General features: G+C 43.6%; 2 protein-coding genes across 2 annotated transcripts; one reads left to right on the plus strand and one right to left on the minus strand.

Annotated features, from left to right (window-relative positions):
• The first annotated feature begins 12,215 nt into the window (after positions 1–12,215).
• On the plus strand, positions 12,216–16,413 carry LOC110509688. The gene is made up of 3 exons (XM_021590723.2): positions 12,216–12,385; positions 14,651–14,788; positions 15,148–16,413. Exons 1-3 carry the CDS (start codon positions 12,383–12,385, stop codon positions 15,379–15,381), a joined length of 375 nt encoding a protein of 124 aa, XP_021446398.2. The 5' UTR covers positions 12,216–12,382; the 3' UTR covers positions 15,382–16,413.
• Positions 16,414–24,707: 8,294 nt separating this feature from the next.
• On the minus strand, positions 24,708–26,691 carry LOC110509689 (ankyrin repeat domain-containing protein 34A). Its single transcript, XM_021590724.2, has one exon. It carries the CDS (start codon positions 26,658–26,660, stop codon positions 24,936–24,938), a length of 1,725 nt encoding a protein of 574 aa, XP_021446399.2. The 5' UTR covers positions 26,661–26,691; the 3' UTR covers positions 24,708–24,935.
• Positions 26,692–27,299: the final 608 nt, after the last annotated feature.

Genomic DNA, 27,299 nt, shown 5'->3' on the forward strand with positions numbered 1-27,299 from the left:
AAGTACTGCACCTCAGCAAAAACATCAACATTAATTAAAGGTTTATTGAGATATTTTACAATAATTCAGATAAATTCTTACTACGGTGTCTCAAGAGGGACCAACAGTACTACTGCCACTTCTTTTCTAGTTTTCTAGTCTTTTAAAAACTGCACAGTTTTGAACATGGAAAGTTATTAATAAACAAATTAGGCACATTTGGGCAGGCTTGATGCAACATTTTGAACGGAAATGCAATGGTTCATTGGATCAGTCTAAAACGTTGCACATACGCTGCTGCCATCTAGTGGCCAAAATCTAAACTGCACCTGGGCTGGAATAATACACCATGGCCTTTCTCTTGCATTTCAAAGATGATGGTACATCTTTTACCAGATCTAATGTGTTATACTCTCCTATATGCCTTTGCATTTCCACAAACTTCAAAATGTTTCCTTTCAAATGGTACCAAGAAAATACATACCCTTGCTTCAGGGCCTGAGCTACAGGCAGTTAGATTTGTGTATGTCATTTTAGGCAAACATTTTGAAAAAATGGGCATAAACGTTCACTTCGTCTAGCCGAGTATGCAACGCAACCAAATACCAACATTTGAAGGAGATTTATCTTCTGCTTGGATAGTTCCATCTGTGCCACTGACTTATTCTGCCTTTAAATCCAGTTTGTCTACAAATGTACAGTATAATTGATATGTTGGATTCATGTCTCCATCTCAACCAAAAATCCAAGTAAAAGAAAATCATACTTGAAATGCACTTTCAATGAAGTTTCAATTGTTTTAGTCCTATTCTTTATCGTAGATTTTTGGTCAAGATGGAGATGTGAATTCAATATATAAATTAATAATTTGTAGACCAATAAAACCAGTGGTAGAGATGGAACTATCCAAGCAGAAGATAAATATCCTGAAATGTATCACTAAATACAGCATCATTACATTTGAAATCAACCAGAACTTGAAACCCTAGGCCTATTGTATTGTCTATTTTCAGGAGAATTCTGGGTTGAATTGAAACAACAGCTGATGATATCAGGGCACAAGGCGAGACCCAAATGCAGATGGTTGAGCTCCGATATTTATTATACCAAAAGGGGAAGGCAAAAGGCAGGTCGGGGACAGGCGAGAGTTCATAAACCAGGTCAGAGTCCAAACAGTGCCAGGCGATAGGCAGGCTTGAGGTCAGGACAGGCAGGGGTTCAGTGAACAGGTCTGAGTCCAACCAGTACAAGGCGATAGGCAGGCTCAAGGTCAGAACAGGCAGATTCAGCATTAGGACAGGCAATGGTCAAAACCAGGAGGGCTAGGAAAAAATAGAGACTGGGAAAAATAGGAGCTGGGAGAACCACTGGTTGAATTGTCAAAACAAGACAAACTGGCACAGAGAGATAGGAAACACAGGGATAAATACACCAGGGACTAATGGGGAAAACAGGAGACACCTGGAGGTGGGTGGAGGCAATCACAAAGACAGGTGAAACAGATCAGGGTGTGACGGTTGATGACTTTGCGAATGCTATAGAGGCCTAAATAGCATCATTGATAATATTCAAGTGATAAAGTATGGTCACATTTCATTTGCTCTGTTAAACCTACCTTTTGGAATGACGTCAATTGCAACAGTGAATCTATTTAGAGTCAGTGGAGATCTCTCAACAGTTATTATCACAATAGTCAGTGACAAATATCATAGCTAAGCATGGCTTGACTTGGTGAAAACCCTTGATGGAAGATCAATGGGTAGCTGTAGATATAAACTCAGCAAAAAAAGAAATATCCTCTCACTGTCAACTGCATATATTTTCAGCAAACTTAACACAAGTAAATATTTGTATGAACATAACAAGATTCAACAACTGAGGAATAAACTGAACAAGTTCCACAGACATGTGACTGGAATAATGGAATAACGTGTCCCTGAACAAAAGGGTGGGGGACAAAATCAAACTTAACATTCAGTATCTGGTGTGGCCACCAGCTGCATTAAGTACTGCAGTGCATCTCCTCCTCATGGACTGCACCAGATTTTCCAGTTCTTGCTGTGAGATGCTACCCCACTCTTCCACCAAGGCACATGCAAGTTCCCGGACTTTTCTGGGGGGAATGGCCCTCACCCTCACCCTCCAATCCAACAGGTCCCAGACGTACTCAATGGGATTGAGATCCGGGCTCTTCGCTGGGCATGGCAGAACACTGACATTCCTGTCTTGCAGGAAATCACACAGAACGAGCAGTATGGCTGGTGGCATTGTCATGCTGGAGGGTCATGTCTGGATAAGCTTGCAGGAAGGGTACCATATGAGGGAGGAGGATGTCTTCCCTGTAACACACAGCGTTGAGATTGCCTGCAATGACAACAAGCTCAGTCCCAGACAATGACAGACCCTCCACCTCCAAATCGATCATGCTCCAGAGTACAGGGCTTGGTGTAACGCTCATTCCTTCGACGATAAACGAGAATCCGACCATCACCCCATGTGAAACAAAACCGCGACTCGTCAGTGAAGAGCAATTGTTGCCAGTCCTGTCTGGTCCAGCGACGGTGGGTTTGTGGCCATAGGCAACGTTGTTGCCGGGGAAGTCTGGTGAGGACCTGCCTTACAACAGGCCTACAAGCCCAGTCCAGCCTCTCTCAGCCTATTGCGGACAGTCTGAGCACTGATGGAGGGATTGTGCGTTCCTGGTGTAGCTCGGGCAGTTGTTGTTGCCATCCTGTACCTGTCCTGCAGGTGTGATGTTCGGATGAATCGTTCCTGTGCAGGTGTTGTTACATGTGGTCTGCCACTGCGAGGATGATCAGCTGTCCGTCCTGTCTCTCTGTACCGCTGTCTTAGGCATCTCACGGAACAGACATTGCAATTTATTGCCCTGGCCACATCTGCAGTCCTCATGCCTCCTTTCAGCATGCCTAAGGCATGTTCACGCAGATGAGCAGGGACCCTGGGCATCTTTCTTTTGGTGTTTTTCAGAGTCAGTAGAAAGGCCTCTTTAGTGTCCTAAGTTTTCATAACCGTGACCTTAATTGCGTACCATCTGTAAGCTGTTAGTGTCTAAACGACCGTTCCACAGGTGCATGTTCATTAATTGATTATGGTTCATTGAACAAGCATTGGAAGCAGTGTTTAAACCCTTTACAATGAAGATCTGAAGTTATTAGGATTTTTACGAATTATCTTTGAAAGACAGGGTCCTGAAAAAGGGACATTTCGCTGAGTTTATCAATTCTCCAGTCGATACTTTTTTGTGATAGTGGATATATCGTTGAAGATCTGACGTTGTTTTGTAAAAGGTACAGTACAAATGTAACATATTGAATACAAGGTTGGTCTTTGTGGAAATGTGGTTACCATGATGACATTGTCCTGTGGTTGAAGTTCCACCCTCAAAACAGTTTTCAAATCCAAAGCATTTTCCAAATAGATTCCACGTCACAATACATTGACAACTTATGTTGAAACAAGTTTGTGCCCAGTGGATTGATGTTTGACATTGTTTTGAATAGGGTCAAAATGGGACGCTTGCAAGACCCCAATGCTTGGACAGCCAGACTCCAGAAGACCCTCATCTCATACCACAGTCTGGATGAGAACGAGAAGAGGACAGCCAAGAAATTGGTGGGTGATACAGTATTTTCACAGTCTATCACCTCATATTGTCTCAAAGTTAATTGATTGGAAGAAAATTGCAGTGAAAAGGAAGACACACTATGAAGGGGATGTATACCACACACCATGTCTTAAACCACTTTTACTTTCATTTCCTCCTAAGCTTTTATTGTGTTTGTGCCAAACTACACCTGCACCAGAATGTTTCTTCTGCTTCTATGGGTTTTCCACTATCTTGAGGTGTCTTATTGCAGAAAGATGTCAATGTATAGAGAAGGTAATCTCAGGAGTTTCATGGCTATCTGTAAGTATGATCCTTCTTTCAGAAATAAACCTTTAAATGGGCATAAAAACACATTGTGCCTATATTCTGTGTTTTAGCCATATCGCTGTTGTCACATTCCCCATTAATGACGAAAAAGAAAAGCAAGGTTTATAATGACTTTATTCCATCTGCCTTATGAGGTTATATAAGAGGGCTTTATTGGCATGTTATCCAATGGGAATCAATGGCTTAGTTGATCTCTCTCTGTCTGCAGGGCTGTTGTGTGATGAAGTACATGACTGCTGGTCAGCTGTAGAACATCATCGCTCCCAGAGAGTTAATTGATTTATCCTAAACTACATACTACCGGGCGGCATCTTGTCCTGTGGTGAGTAGTAATATACAGTGATGGAACCACAAGGGAGGTAGCATAAGGAATACAAACATGGGCATCACGCAACCCCAAAATCTGAGGGGGCACAAAGTACGTGAGGGGATGGCTGGGGGATGGGCTAGGTCCCTGTCCGGGAGATGGAGAATTTAGCAACAGATCTTTCCTTCAATCTGGAGCCATAAACTATGTCAAAAATCTGTTTATTTTTCTGTATATCTAAGCATACCTCTTGTGCAGTCTGTATCCTCCTGACCGGTACTTAATTTTTAAAGGAACTAAATATGCTTCTCTGCATCTCTGCTAATATCTGCGTAAAAGTTTGAAAGGAATGTGAGTTTTATCTAGTTCACATATGAAATGCGGTACCCTGGTTCGATTTCCTGGAGCGTTTGTTCGAGTTCTACAGAATACGTTTTGCTTTCATAAGACCTGAGAATAACCATTTCAGGGAATGATTTAGAAAGACGCTACATGCTACGTGACGTTAGCGAGTTAGCTCGTTTACAACGGCAAAAAAAATGATCCACGTGACTCGCGCTGCCGTGTCACAATACCCGGTACTCTGGTCCTGAAACTTTGACCCGCTACTCAAGCAAGGTCCAGGATTTGTTTCAGCCAGGGCTCATTTGCACTACACACATGGTCTATAGCGAGTATCAGGGTACCAAACGCTTCAGGATGCGGATCATAAGTGGATATGTGAAAGCGCACTTAGTAATTGCTGGCTTTTCTAAGGTCTACCAACCTTGCCAGCAGGCATGCCAGCTAAGATAGCTTGTCTATCTGCATTATTATTAGCCTAAAATGGCTTATTTGTAGCTAGTTATGAGGTTATCTATCTATCTATCTATCTATCTATCTATCTATCTATCTATCTATCTATCTATCTATCTATCTATCTATCTATCTATCTATCTAATAGTATGTGGATTAGTGGATTCGGCTATTTCAGCCACATCCGTTGCTGACAGGCGTATAAAACCGAGCACACAGCCATGGCAGTAGAATGGCCTTACGGAAGAGCTCAGTGACTTCCAACGTGGCACCGTCATAGGATGCCACCTTTCCAACAAGTCAGTTCGTCAAATTTCTGCCCTGCTCGAGCTGTAAGTGCTGTTATTGGGAAGTGGAAACGTCTAGGAAAAAGAATGGCTCAGCTGTGAAGTGGTAGGCCACACAAGCTCATAGAACGGGACTTGTTCACCGGGAGCTTCATGAAATGGGATTCCATGGACGAGCAGCTGCACAAAAGCATAAGATCACCATGCGCCAAGCGTCGGCTGCAGGGGTGTAAAGCTCGCTGATATTTGGCTCTGGAGCAGTGGAAACACGTTATCTGGAGTGATCAATCCCGCTTCACCATCTGGCAGTCTGACGGATGAAACTGGGTTTGGCGGATGCCAGGAGAGCGCTGCCTGCCCAAATGCATAGTGCCAACTGTAAAGTTTGGCGGAGGAGGAAACATGGTCTGGGGCGGTTTTAAATATTTTGGGCTAGACCCCTTAGTTCCAGTGAAGGGAAATATTAATGCTACAGCATACAATTACATTTTAGACGATGCTATGCTTCCAACTTTGTGGTAACCGTTTGAGGAAGGTCCTTTCCTGTTTCAGCATGACAATGCCCCCCGTACACAAAGTGAGATCTATACAGAAATGGTTTATCGAGATTGGTGTGTAAGAACTTGACTGACATGAACAGAGCCCTGACCTCAACCCCATCAAACACCTTTGGGATGAATTGGAATGCCGACTGCGAGTCAGGCCTGATCACCCAACATCAGTGCCTGACCTAATGCTTGTGGCTGAATGGAAGCAAGTCCCCAAAGCAATGTTCCAACATCTAGTGGAAATCCTTCCCAGAAGAGTGGAGGCAGTTACAGCAGGAAAGGGGGAACCAACTCCATATTAATACCAATGATTTTGGAATCATCAGGTGTCCACATACTTTTGGTCATGTAGTGTATACAGTGCTGTGAAAAAGTATTTGCCCCAATTCTGATTCTCTATTTTTGCATATTTTTGATACTGAATGTCATCTGATCTTCAACCAAAATCTAATATTAGATAAAGGGAACCTGAGTTTACAAAAAAGTGATACATGTTTTATGCAACACCCAATTTCCCAGTGTGAAATTGCCCCCTTACACTCAATAACCGGTTGTACAACGTTTAGCTGCAATGACTGCAACCAAATGCTTCCTGTAGTTGTTAATCAGTCTCTCACATCACTGTGGAGGAATTTTGGTCCACTCTTGCATGCATAACTGCTTTAACTCAGAGACATTTGTGGATTTTCAAGCATGAACTACTTGTTTCAAGTCCTGCCACAAATTCTCATTTGGGATTAGGTCTGGACTTTGACTGGGCCATTCCAAAACTTCACTTGCTTTTTAACTATTTCATGTAGACTTGTGTGTTTTGGATCATTGTCTTGCTGTATGACCGAGCTGGCTTCAGCTTCAGCTCACAGACGGATGGCCTGATATTCTCCTGCAGAATTATATGATACAGAGCAGAATTCGTGGATCCTTCTATTTAGGCAAGTTGCCCATTTTGTGAGGCGGCAAAGCATCCCCAAAGCATCACACTACCACCACACTTTACCGTTGGAATGAGGTTCTTACTGTGGAAAGTTATACTTTGACATCTGTCTTGATGATCATCCAGGTTCTTCCAGGTGCGTTTTGGCGTTTGAGTCAATTTTGGACGACATGGGTCCATTTGTGTCTGGAAAAAGCCAAACATTGCGTTCCACAGTAAGAACCTCGTACCAACAGGTCAAGCATGGTGGTGCTAGTGTGATGGTTTGGGGATGATTTGCTGCCTCAACACCTGGACCACTTCCTTGAGTCAAGGTATTTTTAATATACACAGTTGAAGTCGGAAGTTTACATACACTTAGGTTGGAGTCATTAAAACTCGTTTTTCAACCACTCCACAAATTTCTTGTTAACAGACTCTAGCTTTGGCAAGTCGGTTAGGACATCTACTTGGTGCATGACACAAGTAATTTTTCCAACAATTGTTTACAGACAGATTATTTCACTTCTATTTCACTGTATCACAATTCCAGTGGGTCAGAAGTTTACATACACTAAGTTGACTGTGCCTTTTAAACAGCTTGGAAAATTCCTGAAAATGACGTCATGGCTTCTGATAGGCTAATTGACATCATTTGAGTCAATTGGAGGTGTACCTGTGGATGTTTTTCAAGGCCTACCTTCAAACTCAGTGCCTCTTTGCTTGACATCATGGGAAAATCAAAAGAAATCAGCCAAAACCTCAGGAAAATAATTGGAGACCTCCACAAGTCTGGTTCATCCTTGGAAGCAATTTCCAAACGCCTCAAGGTACGACATTAATCTGAACAAACAATAGTACACAAGAATAAACACCATGGGACCACGCAGCCATCATATCGCTCAGGAAGGAGACGCGTTCTGTCTCCTAGAGATGAACATACTTTTGTGTGAAAAGTGCAAATCAATCCCAGAACAATAGCAAAGGACTTTGTGAAGATGCTGGAGGAAACTGGTAAAAAAAAGTATCTACATCGACAGTAAAACGAGTCCTATATCGACATAACCTGAAAGGCCAGTCAGCAAGGAAGAAGCCACTGCTCCAAAACCGCCATTAAAAAGCCAGACTACGGTTTGCACATGCACATGGGGACAAAGATCATGCTTTTTGGAGAAATGTCCTCTGGTCTGATGAAACAAAAATAGAACTGTTTGGCCATAATGACCATCGTTATGTTTGGAGGAAAAAGGGGGAGGCTTGCAAGCCGAAGAACACCATCCCAACCATGAAGCACGGGGGTGGCAGCGTCATGTTGTGGGGTGCTTTGCTGCAGAAGGGGCTGGTGCACTTCACAAAATAGATGGCATCATGAGAGAGTAAAATTATGTGGATATATTGAAGCAATATCTCAAGACATCAGTCAGGAAGTTAAAGCTTGGTCGCAAATGGGTCTTCCTAATGGACAATGACCCCAAGCTTTCTTCCAAAGTTGTGGCAAAATGGCTTAAGGACAACAAAGTCAAGGTATTGGAGTCACCATCACAAAACCCTGACCTCAATCCTATAGAAAATTTGTGGGCAGAAGTGAAAAAGTGTGTGCGAGCAAGGAGGCCTACAAACCTGACTCAGTTACACCAGCTCTGTCAGGAGGAATGGGCCAAAATTCACCAACTTATTGTGGGAAGCTTGTGGAAGGCTACACAAAATGTTTGACCGAAGTTAAACAATTTAAAGGCAATGCTACCAAATACTAATTGAGTGTATATAAACTTCTGACCCACTGGGAATGTGATGAAAGAAATTAAAGCTGAAATAAATAATTTTCTCTAATATTATTCTGACATTTCACATTCTTAAAATAAAGTGGTGATCCTAACTGACCTAAGACAGGGAATTTTGACAAGGATCAATGTCAATGATGTGAAAAACTGAGTTGAAATGTATTTTGCTAAGGTGTATGTAAACTTCCGATTTCAACTGTATTTAACCTTATTTTCCTAAATTGGCAATGTTTGTTGACAAGAAATAAAGATTTGTTTATGAACAAAGAACTAAATCAGTCTCGGATCAGGGCGAGACAATTGGCAGGATTTGGTTCTTCTTCCTTTACGAACAACTCAGCCATAAGCTTGAGCACTCTTCTCCTCCTATTTGTGCGCCGATGAGAAATTGCATTATGGGTTAGCAAAATGTTAATGTATACAGTGCATTCGCAAAGTATTCAGACCCCTTAACTTGTTACTTTACAGCCTTATTCTTAAAAAGATTCAATAAAATATTTTCCTCATCAATCTACACACATTACCCCACAACAGGTTACATTTTTTTTCAAATGTATAAAAAAACAAAAACAGAAATACCTTATTTACATAAGTGTTCAGACCCTTTGTTATGAGAGTCTATATCTCAGGTGCATCCTGTTTCCATTGATCATCCTTGAGGTGTTTCTAGAACTTGGAGTCCACCTGTGGTAAATACAATTGATTGGACATGATTTGGAAAGACACACACCTGTCTATATAAGGTCCCACAGTTGACAGTTCATGTCAGAGCAAAAACCAAACCATGAGGTCGAAGGAATTGTCCTTAGAGCTCCAAAACAGAATTGTGTCTAGGCACAGATCTGGGGAAAGGTATCAAAACATTTCTGCAGCATTGAAGGTCCCCAAGAACACATTGACCTCCATCATTGTATTTATTTTTACTTACTTTTTACCCCTTTTTCGTGCTTTCTAATTAGTAGTTACAGTTTTGTCCCATCGTTGCAACTCCCGTACGTACTCGGGAGAGGCAAAGGTCAAGAGCCATGTGTCCTCTGAAACATGACCCCTCCAAGCCGCACTGCTTCTTGACACACTGCTCACTTAACCCGGAAGACAGCCGGACCAATGTGTCGGAGGGAACACCCTACAGCTGGCGACCGTAATCAGCATGCATGCGCACGGCCTGCCACAAGTAGTCGCTAGAGTGCGATGGGACAAGGACATCACGGCTGGCCAAACCCTCCCCTAACCCGGACGATGCTGGGTCAATTGTGCGCCGCATCATGGGTCTCCCGGTCGTGGCCGGCTGCTATACAGCCTGGCATTGAACCAGGGTCTGTAGTGACGCCTCTAGCACTGTGATGCAGTGCCTTAGATCGCCGTGACACTCGGGAGGCCACTCCATCATTCTTAAATGGAAGACGTTTGGAACCAAGACTCTTCTCAGAGCTGGCCGCCAGGCCAAAGTGAGCAATTGGGGGAGAATGGAGGCCCGCAGGAGGCCTTTTGCCTTTTGGTAGTCAGTCATTGTAACTAAGAATTTGTTCTTAACTGACTTGCCTAGTTAAATAAAGCTTACTTTTTTTTTTTTTATAAATAAATAAAGGGCCTTGGTCAGGGAGGTGACCAAGAAGTCACTCTGACAGAGCTCCAGAGTTCCTCTGTAGAGATGGGATAACCTTCCAGAAGGAGCACTCCACCAATCAGGCTTTTATGGTAGTGGCCAGATGGAAGACACTCCTCAGACACTCCGCACATGACAGCCCACTTGGAGTTTCCTAAAAGGCACCTAAAGACTCTCAGACCATGAGAAGCAAGATTCTCTGGTCTGATAAAACCAAGATTGAACTCTTTGGCCTGAATGCCAAGCGTCACGTCTGGAGGAAACCTGGCACCATCCCTACGGTGAAGCACGGTGGTGGCAGCATCATGCTGTGGGGATGTTTTTCAGCGACAGGGACTGGGAGACTAGTTAGGATCAAGGGAAAGATGAACGGAGCAAAGTACAGATAGATCCTTGATGAAAACCTGCCCCAGAGCACTCAGACTGGGGCAAAGGTTCACCTTCCAACAGGAGAATGACCCTAAGCACCCAGCCAAGACAACGCAGGAGTGGCTTCAGGACAAGTCTTTGATTGGCCCAGCCAGAGCCCAGACTTGAACCTGGTTGAACATCTCTGGAGAGACCTGAAAATAGCTATGCAGCGACACTCCCCACCCAACCTGATAGAGCTTGAGAGAATCTGCAGAGAAGAATGGGAGAAAATCCCCAAATACAGGTGTGTCAAGCTTGTAGTGCCATACCCAAGAGGACTCCAGGCTGTAATCGCTGCCAAAGGTGCTTCAACAAAGTACTGAGTAAAGGGTCTGAATACTTATATACATTTGATGTTTCAGTTTATTTTTGCTTTGTCCTTATGGGGTATTTTGTGTACATTTGACGAGGAGAAAAAACGATTTAATCAATTTTAGAATAAGGCTGTAACGTAACAATGTGGAAAGTCAAGAGGTCTGAATACTTTCTGAATGCACTGTATGTACAGTAGTTATAGGCCTATTTGTTTGCCTATATAAATGTACTGTTGGCTATTATTTTCCTAATTCTTAAATTAAAACTGTAGAATATGTATTAACCCTGTCGCGTGCTTCCCAGTCGAACAGTAAGAGCATATATGACAATTGTGTTACGTTTTTGTTCGCTTTGGTTGGGCTGTTCGCGCACCCATGTTGGGCACATTTCTTACGCATTAGCTAACCACATCATAAGTTAAAGGTTGCGTTCCCCTGCTCAGACGTGCGTTTACTCTAGGCATCGACATCACATGGTGAAACATCGGAAGCCATTCACTTTCAATGGAAGGAAAGAGAGAAGTGGAGTGGGCAAAGGGACCGTTGAACAATGTCAGCATGGGCGAGGGAGCTGAACAGTTGGGGAAAGCTGAACTTTATTCAAATCCGTGATGTGACGTGACCAATTGAAGTTCACCATAGTGTCCAACCCCAACTGGATTGTCTGACAATGGCTGTTGATACGTAGCAGTACCTAGCTTGTTTGTTAGCTTGTTTTAGCACCCACATGATGACGAGGCTAGCGTGGGTAGGCCCGTGCCGCTTGTAGTGTAAACACTCTGTGAATCCCCTTTCTGTGTGATGTATACAAGCGTCTTATTTGATGGCATAATTCTCATTGAATTATACAAGTATTTTTAGCCTACCTTATTGAGATCCTTCCATTTCACAATTGCCCCCTGCGTCTTTGATTACTGCAATAGTAAATCAAATAAAAGTATATTTGTCATGTACACAGTTTAGCAGATGTTATAGTGGATGGAGCGAAATGCTTATGTTACTAGCTCCCGACAATGCAGTAAAATGTCAAACAAGTACACAAATAATTCAATTCAAAAAATAATTTCAACATATAGAAAACCATTTTTCATCAATAAACCTTGCCATTCAGACTATAAAGTGTAGGCTATATGCGATAGCATTTGACAGTAATATAATTGAATAACTTCATACAATAGAAAATAATAGAATGGATAAACTTCATTTTCCCCAGAGGTTCTTTCAAGCTGCAATAGAACACTACCTATGAAAGGTCAACCAGGGAGGGGTGTTTCCCTCCTCTTCCTTTAGTGACAAGGCATGCCACATATAAAAGATGTTGTCAAAATAATGTGCGGAACAGTTCACCATCACGAACGAGGCTGGGTGAGTAAGTCACGAAGGCCTGCATGATCCCTCCCGACTAGAATGCGATTTCTACTGGACTTTGCACTGACTTAAAGAGAGGTTTTTCATTCTCGGGATAACAATAAAATCTTGTAGAAACATGGTAAGCTATTAACATTACAACATTAATCAAAAAAGCAAAAGTGACAATGTTTTATGTGGCCTTCCAATTTATTGTAATTTTGAGTTTAACTTCAGGTGCGTGGGCTACTTAAACTTTCTCTTTGCCTTTGTTGACAGAATAATAAATAATAATGTTCTGTGAAATTACATTTGAGATCAAAGAGGATGCATAGAGCCTAGTTTATATTTTGTGATAATATAGAACGTTTAGATAACACCATTTACATGTGATAAATGCATGTTTTAGGCTAAATGCTACTTTGACCATTCATCTGAGGGTGCATCTCAATAGTCTAAAGTGGGTTCCTCTCCTCACCCGTCCCTTCGCCTGTAGCCTAGTGAGTTCAAAGAACTCATCGGACAGGTAACATGAAATTCCACATGCTATCTTTGGCTTTATCCTACATTTTAGTTTTCAGATATTATGCAGATGATGGAGAGGAGACGGACAGCTAAGCCACTTTAGCTTATTAACACACACCCCAGCATATATCCTAGGCTACCTGGAAGTTGTTGATGACACATTACCACACCACAAATGCAATCATAAGATTTACTTACTGTTAATTAAACACAGACAACATATTGACGATAATATTAACTTGAGTTCAGAACTAACACAGTTCAATCAAATGTAGAATTGATTTTACAAATACATAGATACAATATATTTGAAAGGGGTATTTTTTTTATCCTAATATTTAGTTAACTAAAAACATAAATAAATACCATACCACGCATTATTTTGCTGTAGTAAAATACATTTATAAAAATGACAGCTGAAGGGCCTCCCGAGTGACTCGTCGGTCTAAGGCATTGCGTCGCAGTTCTTGAGGCGTCACTACAGACCCAGGTTCGTTCCCAGGCTGTGTCACAACCGGCCATGACCGTGAGTCCCATAGGGCGGTGCACAATTAACCCAGCATCGTCTGGGTTAGGGGAGGGTTTGGCCAGGGGGGGCTTTACTTGGCTCATCATGCTCTAGTCTAGCGACTCCTTGTGGCCTGCCGGGCCCTTGCAGTCGTCAGTTGAATGGAGTTTCCTCTGACACATTGGTGCGGCTGGCTTCCGGGTTAAGCTGGCGGGTGTTAAGGAGCGCGGCTTGGCAGGTCATGTTTCGGAGGACGCATGACTCGACCTTCGCCTCTCTGAGCCCGTTAGGGAGTTTCATCGGGGAGAAAAAGGTCAAACAAATAAAATTGTTTGAAAGAAATTATGACAGCTGACACACATGCACACTTTCACAGTCATCATATGCTAATACTACTCTGTTCTTAATTATTATTATCTATCCTGATGCCTAGTCACTTTACCCTGCCTTCATGTACATATCTACCTCAAATACATTGTACCCCTTGCACATTGATCTGGTACTGGTATATAGCTTAATTCTTGTGTATTTTATTCCTTGTGCTACTGTTTTTGTTATTATTTGTTTTAAACTGCATCGTTGGAAAGGGCTCGTAAACAAGCATTTCACGGTAAAGTCTACGCCCATTGTATTCGGCGCATGTGATAAATACAAATGTGATTTCTTTGGTTTACAGTTCTTCCTTTTTTTAGAGTGCAAAATTCCAACCTTGACCACTGTAATCTTTTTTTGTCAGAAACAAAAAAGTAGGGTGAATTTTCCCTTATAGATGCTGATCTGAGGTCAGTTTCTTGCATTTCACTCACTAATGGTAAAGGTTAGGATCGAGGAAGGGGAAGCTGATCTTAGATCTGTACCTAGGAGAAATTTGAACCTGGTGCAAAACTCACATTCAATCACTTCTGGCTGTCAAATAGGTTCTCTTAAATCACAAGGCACATTAGCTATTCTATTCCAAGTGGTTAGAGGTTTAGTGAGATGTTCAACGTTTCTGAGGATGATATCAATGTCTTGATTCAATTATGAGATTGTCCTGAAAAAAAGGGTGACAGTTACAAGCAGGAGGCATCATTATGTTTACAATAAACATGCTGTGGTGGTGCGGTAAATGCACTATCCAGTTCATATGTGCTTCAACCCAGTTCACATGACTTTTCAACACAAAATACACAGGATTGTTATGATGTTAAAAACATCGCAAGCGCTTGTGTCATACAGTTCTGTTAAATCGCAATGTTTTCAATATCATAACAATCCTGTGTATTTTGTGTTGAAAACTCATATGAACTGGGTTGAACATGGATACCACATATTGCACCACAAAATAGTTTTAAAAAATACAGTTTTATTTATTTCATGCTCCATCTCTCTCAGCCTGAGAATAACAACCAGCAGCGCCAGGTTCAGGAGGAGGCAGAGGAGGTGAAGGTCATTATGATGGACAACATGGAGAAGACTGAGGAACGCAAGGAGAAAGTGCAGGACCTTGACGAAAGGGCTGGGGAACTGAAGGTGAGACTGGGATTGCAAATTTGTTTTAGGCATACGCTTCCAATTCAGATAAATGTTTTAGGGTGAACTTTTTCACACAAAAGCTGTTCAGACCTCACTCTGGCCTGCCTGCCGCTAACCTGAGGTCCTTTTTTGCTGTTCAAGATAGACAGTGGTGTTACATTACATTGTAATGTACATTACATTGTACATTACATTATATTACATACATTACATTGTAAATTACATTACACATTACATTACATTATATTACATACATTACATTGTACATTACATTACATTATATTACATACATTACATTGTGATAACAGTGTATTTTGACTTTGGTACTTGATTGGGTGGTTTGTTTGTTTGTTTAGAGCAAGTCCTTCCACAAGACCGCAATGAAGGTGCAGAAGCAGATGAAATGTGACAACGTCAAGGCCTCCTGGAAGCTCATTGCTGTTGTTGGAGCCATGGCCGCGATTATCATTATAGTTGCCATCATTATGTGGGTCAACAAAAAATCGAGCCCTGAAATCACACATGAAAGAGTCATTAACCCAATGCACGAAAATGGCATTACACCAACAACCAATGGGCCTGGGATGTAGGCTAAACCAGGACCAATATGGCTGAAGAGGAAACAAATAGGGGACACTAATCGAAAGATACTACTATCGGTCAAAAGTCCCCCCCAATAAAATTCTGGAGTTGATGCTTTACTTGTCCTCATACACCTATAGGATACTCCTACTTATGCATCAGGGAAGCGATAATGTGTTAGGTGCTCAAATAATCCCATTATTCAGAATACTTTTATTATTTATTATGTATTACTGGACTTATTGGGATACATTCTATTTCTTTTTCTTTATTCAACAAGGCAAGTCAGTTAAAAACAAATTCTTATTTTCAATGACGGCCAAGGAACAGTGGGTTAACTGCCTTGTTCAGGGGCAGAACGACCAATTTTTACCTTGTCAGCTCGGGGATTTGATCTTGCAGCCTTTCGGTTACTAGTCCAACTCGCTAACCGCTAGGCTACCTGCCACCCCATAATTAAGGTTAACCTGAATAACCTCACATATTCAATGGTACAATTCATTTACCAAACAGTTATGTCCAGACATAAATGTGTTTTAAGATATTGGCTCTTATTTTTACTGGAGGTGCACATCATTTTCTCTCGGTCATTCTTGAAGATTCCTTATCGGCTAGTTGATAGATGTCGCGTGTTGACAAAACAAACAAGAATTGCCATATATTAACATGCAACACAATTCTCTTAAAAAGAGACTAAAGTCCTCATAATAATGCATTTTTAAAAATGTTACATTTGATTCATAGTCACATTAAATAATTGACAACAGCAATAATACATTTTTTTTTGCTGTAAGCTATGGAGTTGTCACCCTTTTATGTCACTTTTAAAACAGTCGGCAGGAACTCCCCAATAGACAGCTGTCTTGTTCTTTGAACAGATTCATGGAGTATAATAAAACACTTATTGATTTCATCTTGCATTTTAATCAAGTAAATTACAGTTGATCAGAAAATGTACATGAACCCTGATTGCTCAAGATTTCAGTGGAAATATGTTATTTTGACATTTTTACAAAATAATTAAAAATGAAAAGCTGAAATGTCTTGAGTCAATAAGTATTCAACACCTTAATTATTTCTATTTATTATAGATTCCCATTAGTTGCTGCCAAGGCAGCAGCTACTCTTCCTGGGGTCTGGCAAAATGAACGCAGTTAAACAATTTTAAAAACATTACAATGCATTCATAACAGAATTCATAACCCACTAAGTGTGTGCCGTCAGACCCATACTCCACCAACACATATCTACAACACAAAATGCATGTGTACGTGTGCGTATAGTGTGTATGTTATCATATGTGGATGCATGTGTCTGTGCCTATGTTTGTGTTGCTTCACAGTCCCCACTGTTCCATAAGATGTATTTTTTTATCTGTTTTTTAAAATCTGATTCTACTGCTTGCATCAGTTACCTGATGTGGAATAGCTATATGTAGTCATGGCTCTATGTAGTACTGTAGTCTGTTCTGGACATGGGGACTGTGCATAGACCTCTGGTGGCATGTCTTGTGGGGTATCTATGGGTGTCTGAGCTGTGTGCAAGTTGTTTATACAGACGGCTCGGTGCTTTCAACATGTCAATACCTCTCACAAATACAAGTAGTGATGAAGTCAATCTCTCCTCTACTTTAATGCTCTCTGTGTACATCCAAGGGCCAGCCATGCTGCCCTGTTCTGAGCCAATTGCAATTTGGCAAAGTCCCTCTTTGTCCCTCACAAAGTGCCTCTTTGTGGCACCTGACCACACAATTGAACAGTGGTCCAGGTGCGACAAAACTAAAGCCTCTAGGACCTGCCTTATTGATAGTGCTGTTAAGATGGTAGATCAGCGCTTTATTCACTACAGACTTTTCCCATCTTAGCTACTGTTGTATCAATATGACAATTTTCAATCCAGGGTTACTCCAAGCAGTTTTTAGTCTCCTCAACTTGCTCAATTTCCACAATATTTATTACAAGATTCAGTTGAGGTTTAGAGTTTAGTGAAGGATTTGTCCCAAATACAATGCTTTGAGTTCTTGAAATATTTAGGACTAACTTATTCCTTGCCACCCATTCTGAAACTAACTGCAGCTCTTTGTTAAGTGTTGCAGTCATTTCAGTTGCTGTGGTAACTGACGTGTATAGTGTTGAGCCATCCGCATACATAGACACACTGGTTTGAAGAGGGCACGCCAAAACCTATTCCCCTCAGGAGACTGAAAAGATTTGGCATGGGTCCTCAAATCCTCGAAAGGTTCTACAGCTGCACCATCGAGAGCAGTTCAGACCGCTCTAATGATGTGCTTACTTGTTGTCCCACTGAGTTTGGAGATTCCTGGGTATTTCGAGTAGTAATCCACACATAGTACTTATTCTGTGTCGCTGTAATGGAGGAGGTCCACTCCAACTTTGGCCCAAGCTCTCTCTAGGACTGGAAGAGACATGAGCGGCTCTCTTTGGTTGTTGTTTTTGTGTTTGTAGCAGACTGCACATTTTGGCCACAACAGAACATCGCTTGCTCGCTCCTTACATTTTACAATTCCCATGTGTGCTTTGTGGATTTTTTCCATAATTTCTTCTCAAATTTTCTGAGTGACAAGTTGTCAGACTCGTGTCTGGCCATCCTTTTTTAACTGTTACTGTGACCAGTCTTAACTCTTCATCTTCTGCTGTTGAAGTTTTGAATTGCTGCACTTTCTCTTCTGAAACAGGAAGTTGATGAGCGATGTAGTTTACATCCAGCTCACCATCCAGCAATTTCACTCTCTGTTCCTTCAGGTATGCCCAGCTCAGCTCAGTGCAGCGATGTGTTTCTCGTTTCCTGGTTTGTATGTCACATGTAGACTATCTCTGTCGTCTCATCACCATTCTCTGCAGTCTGGCTGATGCTTTCTGGAGCAACTTCTTGAAGATCGTTTCCAAAAGCTTGTGGTCTGACGCCACCCGGATCTGTTTTCCATACAGGTATTAATGAAACTTCCCGCAGCCGTACTCTATCGCCAGTAGCTGCTTTTCAATTTGTTTTTCAAATCTCTTTTGACAGCCTGTGAGGGATCTTGGCCCGCATGCGAATGGCTGACCATCGTGCAGGATCACAGCTCCCAAGCCTTCGGAGCTTGTATCCCCAGATAGTGTCACAGTTTTTCCCCATGTCATAGTACTTTTAACACTGGAACCTTGCTGACAAGTGCTTTCAAGCGTTTGAAGCTCTGTTCCTGTGAAGACTCCTAGTGCCACTGAATGACTCCTTCCAGCAGTTGTCTCAGTGGTGCGCTGACATCTGAGAGATTTGCGATGAACTTTGCGAGATACTGCAACATTTCCCATGAACCTCTGAAGCGCTGCTTTGTCCTCTGCCTCTGGCATTTATTGTATTGCTCAGACAAGAATGTCATCCATGGTGTTGACGACACCTTCCAGACCTTCCAGACCATCCAGATGCTTGGCGAGGCACCTCCGGAGCACCTCCGGAGCAGACGCAAATTCCGAACGGTAGTCTCTTGATTGAATACCTCCCAAATGGCGTATTGAGCGTGCCGAGTCGGGAGCTCTCTTCATGTAGTTGGATGTGCCAGAATCCTTGGTTTGCATCAACTACTGAAAACACCTTGTCGTTGGGCATTTCAGCAACTACCTCTTCAAATGGTACATAAAGGATAATGTTCTCTCTTGATGGCTTTGTTCAGATCCTGTGGGTCCATGCATACCCATATGTTTTGGGGGCATCACTATTGTCACAAAGCTGTTTACCCATTCAGTAGGCTCGGTTTGCCTGACGATGACATCCATGGTTTCCATGCGGTTCAGTTTCTTTTGAAGTTTTTATTTTAGTGCTACAGGCACTTTTCTGGGTGAGTGAACCCCTGGTGTGACTTATGGGTCTATTTATGTATGATGAACTCCTGGAACACATCCAAGTCACTCAAAAGATCAATCTCTGTCCTTTGTTCTAGCTTGAATATTCTCTATACTAAGCCCATTTGTAGGCAAGCTTATCTTCCAAGTATTGCAGGTGCATGTTGTTCTATCACTTGAAATTCCAGTTCAAACACTCTCTTTGCAGCAACATGAGCGTTGTCTTGCTTTTTGGCTCCATCTGGTGGCCAGAATACGTCATTAGCGCGCAGTTGGATTTTTGCATGGAATCGCCCTTCCCTTTCACTTTCAGCGTTTTCAAGTCTCTCACCGACAAGACGTTACACCCAGCTCCTGTATCCAACTTAACAGTAATTTTTGGCTGTTTATTTTCAGTGTTTCTGTCCACTGCTCTTTCTCAGTATTTTTCTCATTGACATTCACTAGCTAAACTACACATTGTCCTTCACTCTGTTTCACTTCAGTTGACATACAGCAAGTAGCTGATACGCACTAGCTCAGCACCGGGATTAAAAACTCTAGTTTAGTTTCATGGAAAGTCAAAAAGCAGTAAACTAGCCGTAAACCTACTGCCATCTTTGACCTGCTGCCATGTTTAGAGAGAAAAGTTGCGCTGTTCAGTGCAGCTGCATGGATGTGCTCTCAGCCGTACCTCAGTGCTCTCAGCCAGTAGGGCAAATAGCCTTCACATCATATCTGAGCTACCTGCAAGGTCCTAAAACCAGCCTGATAATCCACTAAACTGCATAAATTAATAATTTTTAGTAGCCTATTTTAGTGTTGGTGTTGGTGTTGAGCTAGGGTATGGTGACTGCATTTAGAGAGTTGGGCCAATGAACTAACATGACAATTCAACATTCTATGGCAGCCATGTTAGCTCTCCATTAACATTACATGGGGAATATTAAAACAAATGATATAAAACTGAATATGATATACAATTATACAAAAATGATATAAAACTGATATAAAATGATATAAAACTGAATGATCATTATGTTGCATTTACATGACACTACAACATTATATGGCAGTCTTGAGGTATTGCTCGCCTGAGGTAGAGTACCTTATGATAAGCTGTAGACCACACTATCTACCAAGAGAGTTCTCATCTATATTATTCCCAACCATCTATTTACCACCACAGACCAATGCTGGCACTAAGACCGCACTCAACCAACTCTATAAGGCCATAAGCAAACAAGAAAATGCTCATCCAGAAGCGGCACTCCTAGTGGCCGGGGACTTTAATGCAGGCAAACTTAAATCAGTTTTACCTCATTTTTACCAGCAAGCCACATGTGCAAACAGAGGGAAAAAACTTGAGACCACCTTTACTCCACACACAGAGATGCACATAAAGTTCTCCCCCACCCTCCATTGGGCAAATCTGACCATAATTCTATCTTCCTGATTCCTACTTAAAAGCAAAAACTAAAGCAGGAAGTACCAGTGACTCACTCAATATGGAAGTGGTCAGATGAACCGGATGCTACGCTACAGGACTGTTATGCTAGCACAGACTATGTTCCGGGATTCATCCAATGGCATTGAGGAGTATACCACCTCAGTCATCGGCTTCATCAATGAGTGCATCGACGATGTCATCCCCACAGTGACCGTACATATCCCAACCAGAAGGCATGGATTACAGGCAACATCCGCATCGAGCTAAAGTTTAGAGCTGCTGCTTTCAAGGAGTGGCACACTAATCTGGACTCTTATAAGAAATCTTATAAGAATTCTATGACCTCAGACGAAACAATAAACAAGCAAAGCGTCAATACAGGATTAAGATTGAATCCTACTACACCGGCTCTGACGCTCGTCAGATGTGGCATGGCTTGAAAACTATTACGGACTACAAAGGGAAATCCAGACACGAGCTGCCCAGTGACGCGAGCCTACTGCTTCAAGGCAAGCAACACTGAAGCATGCACAAGAGCACCAGCTGTTCTGGATGACTGTGTGATAACGCTTTCGTTAGCCGATGTGAGTAAGACCTTTAAACAGGTCAACATTCACAAAGCCGCGGGGCCAGACGAATTACCAGAACGTGTACTCAAAGCATGCGCTGACCAACTGGCAAGTGTCTTCACTGACATGTTCAGCCTCTCCCTGACCAAGTATGTATTACCTACAGGTTTCAAGCAGACCACCATAGTCCAAGAAAGCCAAGGGAACCTGCCTAAATGATTACCGCCCCGTAAGCACTCACGTCTGTAGCCATGAAGTGCTTTGAAAGGCTAGTCATGGCTCACATCAACAGCATCCTCTCGGATACCCTAGACCCACTTCAATTCACATACCGCCCCAACAGATCCACAAATGACGCAATCTCAATCACACTCCACACTGCCCTTTCCCACCTGGACAAAGGGAACACTGGTCTCTCTTGGAAAAGAGAAAAAACCTGTATAAATAAAGGTAAAATAAAATTACAAATAAAAAATGTGAGCATGCTGTTCATTGACTACAGCTCAGCGTTCAACACCATAGTGACCACGAAGCTCATTACTAAGCTCAGGACCCTGGGACTAAACACCTCCCTCTCAACACAGGGGCCCCCTCAGGGGTGTGTACTTAGTCCACTCCTGTACTCCCTGTTCACCCACGACTGCGTGGCCCAACACGACTCCAACACCATCATTAAGTTTGCTGACGACGCAACAGTGGTAGGCCTGATCGCCGACAACAATGAGACAGCCTATTGGGAGAAGGTCAGAGAACTGGCAGTGTGGTGCCAGGACAACAACCTCAAACAGGCCCCCATTAACATCGACGGGGCTGTAGTGAAGCAGGTCAAGTTTCAAGTTCCTTGGTGTCCACATCACCAACAAACTATCATGGTACAAACACACCAACACAGTTGTGAAGAGGGCACGACAAAACATTTTCCCCTCAGGAGACTGAAAAGATTTGGCATGGGTCTCCAGATCCTCAAAAAGTTCTACAGCTGCACCATTGAGAGCATCCTGACCGGCGGTGTCAGAGGAAAGCCTATAAAATTGTCAGAGACTCCAGTCACCCAAGTCATAGACTGTTTTCTCTGCTACCGCACAGCAAGCGGTACCGGAGTGCCAAGTCTAGGACCAAAAGGCTCCTTAACAGCTTCTACCCCAAAGCCATAAGACTGCTGAACCTTTAATCAAATGGCCACTGGACTATTACATTGCCCCTTCTCCTCAATTTGTTTTGTACACTGTTGCTACTCAATGTTTATGCATAGTCACTTCACCCCTACTTTAATTACCGCAACTAACCTGTCTTTCCGCACACTGACTCGGTACCAGTACCCCCTGTATATAGCCTCATTATTGTTATTTTATTGTGTTGCTTTTTAGAATGTTTTACTCTAGTTTATTTGGTAAATATTTTCTAAACTCTTCTTGAACTACACTGTTGGTTCAGGGCTTGTAAGTAAGCATTTCACGGTAAGATCTACGCTTGTTGTATTTGGTGCATGTGACAAATAAAGTTTGATTTAATTTGGCAGCATTGTTAGCTATTCATTAACATTGCAGTTAGAATTAGAACATTTTTCTAATTCTAAAAGTTGGCCTAACTCTTAAGTATATGGCTCTGGAACACGGTAGCTACTTTGGTGGGCAAAAAGCGCTTTCTCAATAAAATTTGAGGTTATACTTTACACTACAGTGCCCCTCAAGCAGTGGAGGCTGGTGGGAGGAGCTATAGGAGGACAGGCTCGTTGTAATGGCTGGAAGTGAATCATTGGAAGGGAGTCAAAAGTGGTTTCCATATGTTTGAGCCATTTGATACCGTTCCATTCATTCCATTCCAGTGAGCCTATCATACTGTAGCAGCTCCCACCAGCCTCCACTGCCCTCAAGTATTGTAATTTCTGATTGTTACGCTGTACTTACCATGTACTTTAGATTAGAATCAGGGCTCCCTCAGCGGGTTCGGTAACAAGGTTTGGTAACAACCGGATGGATCCGGTTTTCAGGGGAAATGGAAAGAGAGCCTGTGATGCGACTTCCACTTCCACTTCAGGACGTTATCAAGGCGACACTCAACCTTAACTCCTCCTCCACATTTACTGGATTGGTTGAACAGTGCAGAAGAGAACCTCCCGACAGTTCTTTTTTCTCTCACCAGGACCAGAAATGAATAAACGGGGCTCAGGCGTTCCGTGATTGGTCATAATATTTCACCATCTATCATTACATCATTTGTTTTTAAAACGGTCTTTAATTCATCATTTGCAACATACATTACATGTAAACACAATGGTACTTATAGAACCACGGTGACAGTCCACTGGAATCTACGCACAAGGCTGGACATTGCTACAGTCTCTCCCTGGCAGGTTGGTTTAGCACAGGATTCCTCAAATCAGTCCTGGGACCCACTACAAACAGGTCCTCATATTAAATCAGCTACTCCCATTAACAAGACTCAGTAGAATGGTGACAAGGTAGGTATTTTAAATGTTCTCACTCTTTAGGATGTGTCATGTGTCATGCGTCAAGTTTTATTTTTTAATATACAGTGCATTCATAAAGTATTCAGACCCCTTGACTTTTTCCACATTTTGTTATGTTATAGTCTTATTCTGAAATGGATATAATTGTCCCCCCCGTCATCAATCTACATACAATACCCCATAATAACAAAGCAAAAAATCTGAAATATCTCACTTAAGTAAGTATTTAGACCCTTTACTCAGTACTTTGCTGAAGCACCTTTGACAGCCTCAAGTCTTCTTGGGTATGACACTACAAGCTTAGCACACCTGTATTTGGGGAGTTTCTCCCATTCTCTGCAGATCCTATCAAGCTCTGTCAGGTAGGATGGGGAGCTCCTGCATTGTCTTGGCTGTGTGCTTAGGGTCATTGTCCTGTTGGAAGGTGAACCTTCGCCCCAGTCTGAGTGCTCTGGAGCAGGTTCTCTCTCTGTACTTCACTCCGTTTATCTTTCCCTTGATCCTAACTAGTCTCCCAGTCCCTGCCGCTGAAAAACATCCCCACAGCATGATGCTACCACCACCATGCTTCACCGTAGGAATGGTATTGGCAAGGTGATGAATGGTGCCTGGTTTCCTCCAGACGTGACGCTTGGCATTCAGGCCAAAGAGTTTAATCTTGGTTTCATCAGACCAGAGACTCTTGTTTCTCATGGTCTGAGAGTACTTTAGGTGCCTTTTGGCAAACTCCAAGCGGGCTGTGGTGTGCATTTTGCTGAGGAGTGGCTTCGTTTGGCCAGTCGACCATAAAGGCCTGATTGGTGGAGTGCTGCAGAGATAGTTGTCCTTCTGGAAGGTTCTCCCATCTCCAGAGAGGAACTCTGGAGCTCTGTCAGAGTGACCATCGGGTTCTTGGTGACCTTGGTTTTTGCTCTGACATCCACTGTCAACAAAAGAAAGTATTTCTGTTTTTTATTTTTAATAAATGTGCAAACATTTCTGAAAACCTGTTTTTGCTTTGTCAGTGTGGGGTATTGTGTGTAGATTGATGGGAGACAAATGTAATTTAATAATTTTAGAATAAGGCTGTACGTAACAAAATGTGAAAAATATAAAAGGATCTGAATATTTTCCGAATGCACTGTAGGTGTTTTTCAACGCCTTTAAGTTAGCAGATATAGGCTCCACTCATGTGTCCCCAGGATCAATATCGAGAAACTGGTTTATCAGACACTGCTGGATCTCAGTGGCCAAACATCCCATCAAAGTCTCCCAGCTACTTGATCTGCTCTGTCTGTATGGAGTGTCTCCTCAGCAGCATCCTCCTGGTCCTCAGGTCTCTGGGGAGGCCGGAGGGAGCTGAGGGGAGGAGGGGCCTCAGGCCTGCTACCTCCCGGTAGACAGCTCTACTGCTGGGACTGCTGCCCAGGACACAGGGGCTGGGGTTGGCGACTCCAACGATGTGAGGGATGGGGGTGTGGTGGTGAGAGTTCAGGGGCGGCAGGCACCCTGGGCGGGCCTGGGAGATGTGGCCCAGGAGGAGGGCCCCTGAGCCCTGACGCTCCAGCCCAGAGAGGGCTCTCTTGGTCAGGTTTGGGGCCACCAGTGATTCCCTGGAGGTCAGAAGGGTGGAGGAGCGGGAAGTGGCCTGTCTCCTGCTATCCAGCGGGGTTCGGCCCTCCTCGGGGAAGCCCCCGGTAGGCACAGCCAGCTGGGGGTCAGAGTTGTAGTGGTCGGCACCCAGGTGGCGTCTCTGTATGATGCTGCGCAGGCTGGACATAGGAAGGGGGAGGGGGCAGCCGCGGAGTCTGGTACCAGTGGAGAAAGTTGGGAAAGGGGGACCTTGGCCTGTGCCGATGCTGTATGAGTGGAGGTTTGGGTTGGAGGCAGAGTGTGGCGAAGAGAGGCCGGCAAAGGACAACTTACGCACCAACAGCCCCTCTTCCTCCTCCCTCTGATCCCTTTCCCCTACCTCTTCCTCATTCAACCTCCCCTCAGACTTGCTAAAGCTAATAACATTAGAAGTGTTGTTATCCAGGTCAGTACTGCAGTTGTACCAGATAGGGGCGCTGTTGTCGTAGTTGTTCCAGCCCAACCTGCTGGTCATGAGGGAGAGTTCCTCCCCTGGGCTGATGTCTGGGAGGTCATCTGAGGACAAGGGAGCAGCGTCAGGTTGCATGGCCAGTAAAGAGGCAGGAATCCTCAGCCAGGGCTCTGAGTTCAGCCTCTGGAGGGGCTGCATCAGCCTTTCCACCCTGCTCTGCTCCAGAACGGGAGCATGTGACTGGGGGTCAGGCTGGGAGCTGACTGTCTCACACCCAGAACACTGGTCTTCCTTAAAGTTAAAGACTTGGTGAGGAGGATGAGAGGAGGAGGAGGTGCACTGAGGGGAGGTGAGGAGCTGGATCTCAGAGGGTGAGGCGCAAGGAGGAGCAGCCGTCATTTGCAGCCCTCCCCCCTGGTCGAGGGGGGTGAGAGGGGGCACATTGAGGTACTGTTTGGTCCTGGACGTCCCACAGGGGAGTGTGTTGGTGGTAATGATGATCACTTCCTTCCCTCGGGCCTTGCAGGTGTCCAGCAGCACCTTCAGAGCCTCCTTGTCGCCGGCCATGACCGAGTGGACCAGCGCTGAGCTCCCAGAATGGTCCTCCAGGCCCGGGTCTGCTCCACTGGCCAGGAGCAGGGACACCACCCCGGCCCCAGCCTTCTCCAGGCAGGCATGCATCAGGGCTGAGCGGCCCGCCTTGTCCTGGATGTTGGGGTCGGCTCCGCTCTCCAGCAGGTACTGGACCATGCGGGTGCGGCTGGCGCTCTGCCGGTCGGCGTGCCGCGTCTTACAGGCCACCATCAGGGCCGTCTGGCCACGCCCGTCGCTCTCATTGATGTAGGCTCCACCCTCCAAAAGGAGACGTGTAAGGCGCAGGCGGCAGAGGAACACGGCCTGGAGGAGGGGGTTTCCCGGCTCGGGAGGGTCCCCTGTCACACCTTCCTCCCCCTCCATGATCTCTCGCTCTCTGGCTTGGGGAGTCAACCTGCACAGGTAGGTCTGGATCTCAGACACTCAGACAGAGCAGTGGTCTGTGGAGATGAGAGAGAAGGAATGGTTTGTTTGGTTTCATTAGAGTTTACATCACCTACCCTTGGTTCTGGGTGCAACAGCCATGATTCAACTGATTTAGGTCTTTCGGTTGATTGGTCATTAAGTGAGGTGGGAGAAAAGGGAAGAAGACACACATCAGATCATGTAAACATCAACAGCGCTGGAAAACATACTTACCAAACAAAAAAGTAGACAGTGTTATGAGTGCAACATGTCTCCCACTGGGCAAAAATTGGCTGAATCAACATTGTTTCCACGTCATTTCAACAAAATAATGAAACGTGATGATGTTGAATCAACGTTGAAAACCGATTGGATTTGTCAAAAGTCATTTTTTTTGACCCAACTTTTAACTTAAATACAATGACATTTTTTGTTGATCTCAAATTGAATTCACATTAGTTGACAACTCAACCAAAACGAATGAAAACTAGACAAAATTACATCTGTGCCCATTGGTTATGTATCCAAATCATTCAAGTCTTTAACCACAATCCAAAACCTCCCAATGTATTAGCTGCTCATGTCAAAACAGTTTAC

This window comes from Oncorhynchus mykiss, chromosome Y, assembly GCF_013265735.2.
Source record: "Oncorhynchus mykiss isolate Arlee chromosome Y, USDA_OmykA_1.1, whole genome shotgun sequence".
NCBI classification, from domain to species: Eukaryota; Metazoa; Chordata; class Actinopteri; order Salmoniformes; family Salmonidae; genus Oncorhynchus; species Oncorhynchus mykiss.